Below are 6,113 nucleotides of genomic sequence, written 5' to 3'. Positions count from 1 at the left end.
TATTTAATTTAGAAAATTATGAATATTTAGGTTATTACTTATTACGAAAGTGCTAAAAAAAATGGAAGTTTATCATCTATTGATTTAAATTTTTGAAAATATGATTACTATTTTGCGTTTCATTTTGAAAAATTATTATATTTTCTTATTTAGCTTGGTGTATTGGATTCCTCCCGTTCAGTTAGGTATAAATCAATAATGAAAATTGTTTCCCTCGATCCTGTGCTTTTTAGACACATTCTTTTTTGTATTCTAATAATAATGTTAAAAGAATCTGCCCTTTTGTAAAGTAAAATGTAATGTGTATTCCTAAAATTGTATATTAAATCCTGCAAATTACTATTTTCTCGTAGTGATTAATCCTGAACTTTAATTAGAGTGTTTTTGTTGGACCGAATAATAGAGATATAGAATAGCAACGATGCTTACAAGTGAAGCTCTTCACTACTTATCTTTTTAAAATGATAAAAGGTCGAATTGCTGCTTAACCTACCGTTATATTGTGTAGTGTAGATATAAAAAAGAAGGCGGATACTTTCTGGATAATTTTCTAAAATATCACAGGAAATGGTAAGAAAATTTGCCAAAAGAAACACTTGTTTTGTTAATAAGTGGGCCAGTAATATAAAATTAGGTTAAGGAATTCCTCCAATTAGATAAGTAATTTACACAATTACTTATTTTAGATTCGCTTTATCCTTATTCAAAATAGAGCTGGAAAGACCAGATTAGCTAAGTGGTACATGAATTTTGATGATGATGAGAAGCAAAAACTCATTGAAGAAGTTCATGCAGTGGTAACTGTAAGGGATGCAAAGCACACTAACTTTGTTGAGGTAAATATACCATGCTCGTATTGCATATTTACATGATTCAGTCAGTGATTTGCATGACTTATTAAGTTGTTAATGCAAGTGTTTTTCAGTTTCGAAACTTTAAAATTGTCTATCGCCGTTATGCAGGATTGTACTTTTGCATATGTGTTGATGTAAATGACAACAATTTGTCATATTTGGAAGCAATACATAACTTTGTGGAAGTATTGAACGAGTATTTTCACAATGTGTGTGAATTGGATCTTGTTTTTAATTTTTATAAGGTGTATACAGTAGTAGATGAAATGTTTCTTGCTGGAGAAATTAGGGAAACTTCTCAAACCAAAGTTCTCAAGCAACTTTTAATGTTAAACAATTTAGAATGAATAAAAGGGCAAACAGAATTACTGTACATTTTAAAGTAATGCCATTATGATAAGGCTGATAATTATTACAATGTTTAATTGTATCTTAACATATTGAAATCAAATTGTAGAATTTGAAACGATAATAAGAAAATCACGTAAAAATGGAGATTATTACAATCTACTACATCATTCATTTAGTTTTCTTCGTGTATTCTATATCATTTAATTGTAAATAAAAAACTTTAGTTATTTGCCACTCACTTATTCATTATTTTGGTTAATTTTCCATACGATCCTATGAAATTTTCCTTTTAAAACACAAATGTACCATGTTCCTGATCACAAATAGTAAAACCAACTAATTAAGCGTAAAATAGTAACATTAATTTTTAAATGTTTAACAACAACAGATATCGACTAAACCGCGATGAAAACAAATCTACACATTTCATTATTATACGTAGTTACGATCCTTATCATAGCTTTGTGCTTTTTGCCGTTCACTTCACCTTCAATGTCATTTTGAGGCTCCTTTGGGTTAAATAATTCAATGAATGAAAATATACTAAGTATACCAGGAGCGTTAAAAAATATTTTAATGAACAAACAAATGTTCAGTTCTCAGGTGCATGTACATTTGTTTTCAATTCAATATATTTACGAATTACTTATCCCATTGAAAAGACAAGTTTTTTCTACATAAACCTGTAAAATCTATAGAAAAAATTTTAAATGAATTTTCTATGCAGCAAAATATTTGAATTTTTCTCTATCCCAATTTCCTATATTAAAATGCGGAAAAGGTCAGTACATACTGTCTAAAGGATTACAGTAATGTAAAATGTGTTGCCGATCTCAACTTTTAACTCAATTTATAACCTTTCTTTTATGTTGTTAGAAATCTGCACTAAGTAGTACCGATTGTTTTAATTATGTTTTGAAATTAGTATGTTTAATTCTTCAAAATAAATTCGTTAATTTTACAATGTAACACTTTTTACATGTACTTTCTATCGTTTATTTCAAGGAACAGTTTTTATTGCGGTGCTACAAGGTTATAGGTAATTTGAAAGTGATAAAAGCATTCTTGCATGAATATTACGGTGTACATGGGTAATTCTTTTTATAAATAATTTTAAGAAGTCCCAAAATACATTTCAAACAGCAATGGCGAGTTCGTCAAGTCTAGTTTTACGTATTATTGCTTCTTCTGTAACTGCTGCTAATCGTGCCGGAAAAATAATTCGTGATATATTAACAGCAGGTGATCTAGGAATTGTTGAGAAGGTAAGAAAACCACTTTAGTTTTCATGCTTAGTCACTTTTTGAAACAGACATTCCTTTCATAATTAATTTATCTAATAATTACTGTTAGTGTAATTAATCACACATCATTAGGGTAAAAATGATCTCCAAACTGAAGCAGATCGAGCAGCTCAAAGATGCATTGTTGCTTCCCTTTCAAGACAGTATCCTAACTTAAATATTATTGGAGAGGAAGAACAAACTAGTAATGTAGAGGTAAGTTTTATATCAAAAATTTTGTTATGTTTTTGTCAATAGAAATATTTCATAATGCACTGTAGGTTCCTAGTGATTGGGTTGTAACAGATTGTGAACAGTCAGTACTCCTAAATGAATGCCCCCCAGAATACCAACAGATACCTGAAGAAGACATAGTGGTTTGGGTTGATCCATTAGATGGAACATCTGAATTTACACAGGTGAAATAATATCTAAATAAATACTGATTAATTTATAAATAGCCATTTATTTATAGTACTTGTATTATAGGGTCTTCTTGAACATGTGACAGTTCTTATAGGAGTTGCTGTGAAGGGTAAAGCTATTGGTGGTGTTATTCATCAGCCATACTATAATTACAAAAGTAATTCAAATAGTTTTGGACGTACTATTTGGGGTTTAATTGGGCTAGGAGTAGAGGGTCTTGTACTACAAGCAGCTCCTCTTGGAACATTCATTGTTACCACCACACGATCTCATTCTAACACATTAGTGACATCAGCACTAGATGCTTTGCATCCTGATGAAGTTTTAAGAGTTGGGGGGGCTGGCTATAAAGTAAGTTAAAGAATTTTATTTATGTATTAAGACTAATATTTATGCTACAACATCATTCAGGTTTTGTTGCTGATTGAGGGTAAAGCCCATGCATATGTATTTGCAAGTGCAGGTTGCAAAAAATGGGATACATGTGCTCCAGAAGCAATTTTAAATGCCATTGGGGGAAAATTGACAAATCTAAGTGGAGTTCCTTATTCATATGACAAGGATGTTCAATTTCCTAATTCTGGAGGTGTTTTGGCCACAGCTAAAGGGATTGATCATGATGACATAATTAGCAAGATTCCTCAGAACATTAAAGAAGCTTTAAAATAAGCTTTTCAAATGTCCTGTATACAGCAACTTCTTCAGGAAACATGTTTTATCAGTGTCATTGATGCTTACAAATAATATTGTATAGCTTTTGCTATCTGGGTGCAGTTGAAGGAAATCTTGCAGAATATCAGAAATGTTTTAAATTTCCCAATTAAAATTTTACTTCATCCTATACAGTAATTTTAATATGGAGAAATTCTACATCAAAAACCGTTGTGATTGAATGTCTTTCATACATGTTATACTTACTGTTAATCTTTTGCATATATACAGCAAAAGAAACATTAGATATTGTGAAACTAAAAGGTACACAAAGTACAGGGTGATAAAGATATTGTTACCCCTTTTGATTGCTCATCAAAAGTGGTAGCACTAATTTTTAATTTTAAAGGTTTTTTTTAATTTTGGCAAATAACATTTTTCTGAAAAATTCGGGTTAATATAATCCAAAATTATCTAACTGCATATTTAATTTAGTATGGACAAAGCGTAATGAGACTTGTTCTTTTTTTCTTAATTCATAAGTCTAAACACCTCTAATACTTCCTATCCTGAGCCAATCTTCTCATTTAATCAATATATTTTACTGACATTAAGTTAAATAATTGTCCATTACGCCTGTTTGCCTATAATTAATCATTTTGGTTGCTTTTTCAATTTTTCCATTTTCTATACTTATTAAATGTGTTTTAATACATAAAACTTCCTATGCATTGCATTTATAAAAAACAAACAAAACATTACATTTCCAGTATTTCTTCCATGATACTTAAAAAGTCGAAACGCACAAATTAGTAAGTAAGTAGACATTGCCAATTTTTCGTGTAATTTTGATGTAAAAGCTAAGGATATGTGAAAGAAATTAAAAAAATTATTTTGACACACATTATTAATTTGTATTTAACTTTTGAGACGGTTTAGAGTAGTATAATTCATTTTTAAAATTTTATNCTTCAGAATTTATTTAATGAACTTGCTGCAAAATTAACTAAATTAAATAGACAATTTTTAAGTGACGTTACAATTTTTATAAAATCATTCTGTCTTAGTAAAATAATATATTGTTAATGGTTTTAAAATTTCTTTCAGGCAATCCTGTTTTACCACCATGTAAATGTTAGACAAAGATTGGTATAAAATATGTTGTCTCTATACATATATATTTTATTAAAATTATACGAAATCATACAACTGTTTATCTATGGTGTCAAGTAGTAGAAATTAAAAAGAAAAATAAATGTTTGTGAAAAGACATGGCTTTAAAGTCTTAAAAAAATCCTTCATCTATTTCCTCATTTTGTTCAGTATTTGCAATTGCAATTTGTGCCAACATATGCTTTGGAACTTCGCTACCACGGACTTTAATATTATAACAAACATTTTCCATCTTCAACAAACTCTGTTTTAGTACATACATTTTAGCTTTCAGTTCCCTGTTGTTTGAGGGGTTTATTCCTATAATGTTAATATTGTTTAAACTCCTTATAGATAAAAATTTGAAAATCTTTAATGCAAAAAAAAACCAATACACCTACCTAAAAACCCTATATATATTTGCTTGACAATGTTGCAAATTTTAAAACAATCTTCAATGTTTCCAGAGCCTAAACTATTTATACACTTGCGCATCAGTTCTCCAGTAAAATCTGCTATGCCTAATATAAATTCAGTAGCTGGAAAAAGTAGTTTCACAATTTCTGATTGAGAAGGGTGATCATTTTCTTTAGAAAATCGAAATTTTTCCTGCAAATTTTCCCAAGTTTCTAACTCATTAAATCTTAAAAACTGGTAAAATGCAACAGCTTCCACATATTCTTGAAGTCCTGCAGTATATGCTCTTAAATACTGATATGCATCCATATCTTTTAACTCTGTGGCAATGGATTTAAAGTTTTTACTCAGCATTTCAAGCCTCATTGCGGCTTCTTTTAATATAATATCCCGTTTGGTTTCCCTATGTATTAAGTCTTACTGAAAGTTTTGTTCATGCTACTGAAACTAAATACTTACAAATCCACATTACTACCATGCAACAAAAAGATTATTCTCTTGCTCTCTATAGTTATATCTCTGCTTAATTTAACAATTCTTTCATGTCTATCGTGTTTGTCATCCAGCTCAATAGCATACTGACGAAACATTTTAATTATAGGACTATTTTCATCAATTTGTTCCAGGGCTTCTCTAGCTTTTTCACCAACTGCAACCTTATTTTTCTTTTCATAATGTTTATTTCTATGCGATCCTAAAAATTGTAATTATTCTTTTCTTTATGTTTAAAGTAGTCCTATAGTATATGTTACCCTTTCCAGACATATTGGTTTTATTTAAATTAAAAGATTTTCAGCTATTTGTTTAAACTATTTTTACAACTTTTGGCAATCAATTAATACTTTTAGAGGTTAGGTTTTTGAATTTGTATTTTGCGATTTTGACATTTGTTTGTTTGTGGTTAAAGTTACGAAATAAACTTTATGTGTATTTTGTAATTATTACTATTATCTGTTTTTATTTAATTTTGTACACAACA

At 29.2% G+C, this 6,113-nt stretch overlaps 3 protein-coding genes across 4 annotated transcripts; 2 read left to right on the top strand and 1 right to left on the bottom strand.

Annotated features, from left to right (window-relative positions):
• Positions 1–244: 244 nt before the first annotated feature.
• Positions 245–1,219, top strand: LOC112905934 (AP-2 complex subunit sigma). Its single transcript, XM_025979377.1, has 3 exons — positions 245–570; positions 687–836; positions 926–1,219. Exons 1-3 carry the CDS (start codon positions 568–570, stop codon positions 1,199–1,201), a joined length of 429 nt encoding a protein of 142 aa, XP_025835162.1. The 5' UTR covers positions 245–567; the 3' UTR covers positions 1,202–1,219.
• An 841-nt stretch (positions 1,220–2,060) lies between these two features.
• On the top strand, positions 2,061–4,533 carry LOC108742839 (3'(2'),5'-bisphosphate nucleotidase 1). 2 transcript variants are annotated; one of them, XM_018478177.2, is made up of 6 exons: positions 2,061–2,244; positions 2,324–2,470; positions 2,582–2,704; positions 2,770–2,907; positions 2,978–3,265; positions 3,326–4,533. In XM_018478177.2, the coding sequence occupies exons 2-6, from the start codon at positions 2,351–2,353 to the stop codon at positions 3,581–3,583; spliced, it is 927 nt and encodes a 308-aa protein (XP_018333679.1). In that variant the 5' UTR covers positions 2,061–2,244; positions 2,324–2,350; the 3' UTR covers positions 3,584–4,533. The 2 variants fall into 2 exon arrangements, with proteins under 2 accessions (XP_018333679.1, XP_018333678.1); XM_018478176.2 differs by having other exon boundaries at positions 2,062–2,470.
• Positions 4,534–4,729: 196 nt separating this feature from the next.
• Positions 4,730–6,002, bottom strand: LOC108742840 (translin-associated protein X). Its single transcript, XM_018478178.2, has 4 exons — positions 5,887–6,002; positions 5,594–5,828; positions 5,119–5,537; positions 4,730–5,038 (listed from the first exon to the last, which is right to left on the bottom strand). The coding sequence occupies exons 1-4, from the start codon at positions 5,897–5,899 to the stop codon at positions 4,851–4,853; spliced, it is 855 nt and encodes a 284-aa protein (XP_018333680.1). The 5' UTR covers positions 5,900–6,002; the 3' UTR covers positions 4,730–4,850.
• Between the last annotated feature and the right edge of the window lie 111 nt (positions 6,003–6,113).

This window comes from Agrilus planipennis, unplaced genomic scaffold (assembly GCF_000699045.2).
Source record: "Agrilus planipennis isolate EAB-ADULT unplaced genomic scaffold, Apla_2.0 scaffold383, whole genome shotgun sequence".
Taxonomy (NCBI): Eukaryota; Metazoa; Arthropoda; class Insecta; order Coleoptera; family Buprestidae; genus Agrilus; species Agrilus planipennis.
This window is presented reverse-complemented; position numbering and strand designations above follow the sequence as displayed.

Excerpts from the sequence above, each read along its gene's own strand:
- LOC112905934 (XM_025979377.1), top strand. Across the intron at positions 837-925 it reads AGCACACTAACTTTGTTGAG|TTTCGAAACTTTAAAATTGT; the intron begins GTAAATATACCA and ends AGTGTTTTTCAG.
- LOC108742839 (XM_018478177.2), top strand. The coding sequence starts at position 2,351 with ATGGCGAGTTCGTCAAGTCTAGTTTTACGTATTATTGCTTCTTCTGTA. Across the intron at positions 2,471-2,581 it reads ATCTAGGAATTGTTGAGAAG|GGTAAAAATGATCTCCAAAC; the intron begins GTAAGAAAACCA and ends ACACATCATTAG. Across the intron at positions 2,908-2,977 it reads GAACATCTGAATTTACACAG|GGTCTTCTTGAACATGTGAC; the intron begins GTGAAATAATAT and ends CTTGTATTATAG.
- LOC108742840 (XM_018478178.2), bottom strand. Across the intron at positions 5,538-5,593 it reads CATGGTAGTAATGTGGATTT|GGAAACCAAACGGGATATTA; the intron begins GTAAGTATTTAG and ends CTTAATACATAG. Across the intron at positions 5,039-5,118 it reads AATATATATAGGGTTTTTAG|GAATAAACCCCTCAAACAAC; the intron begins GTAGGTGTATTG and ends TTAACATTATAG.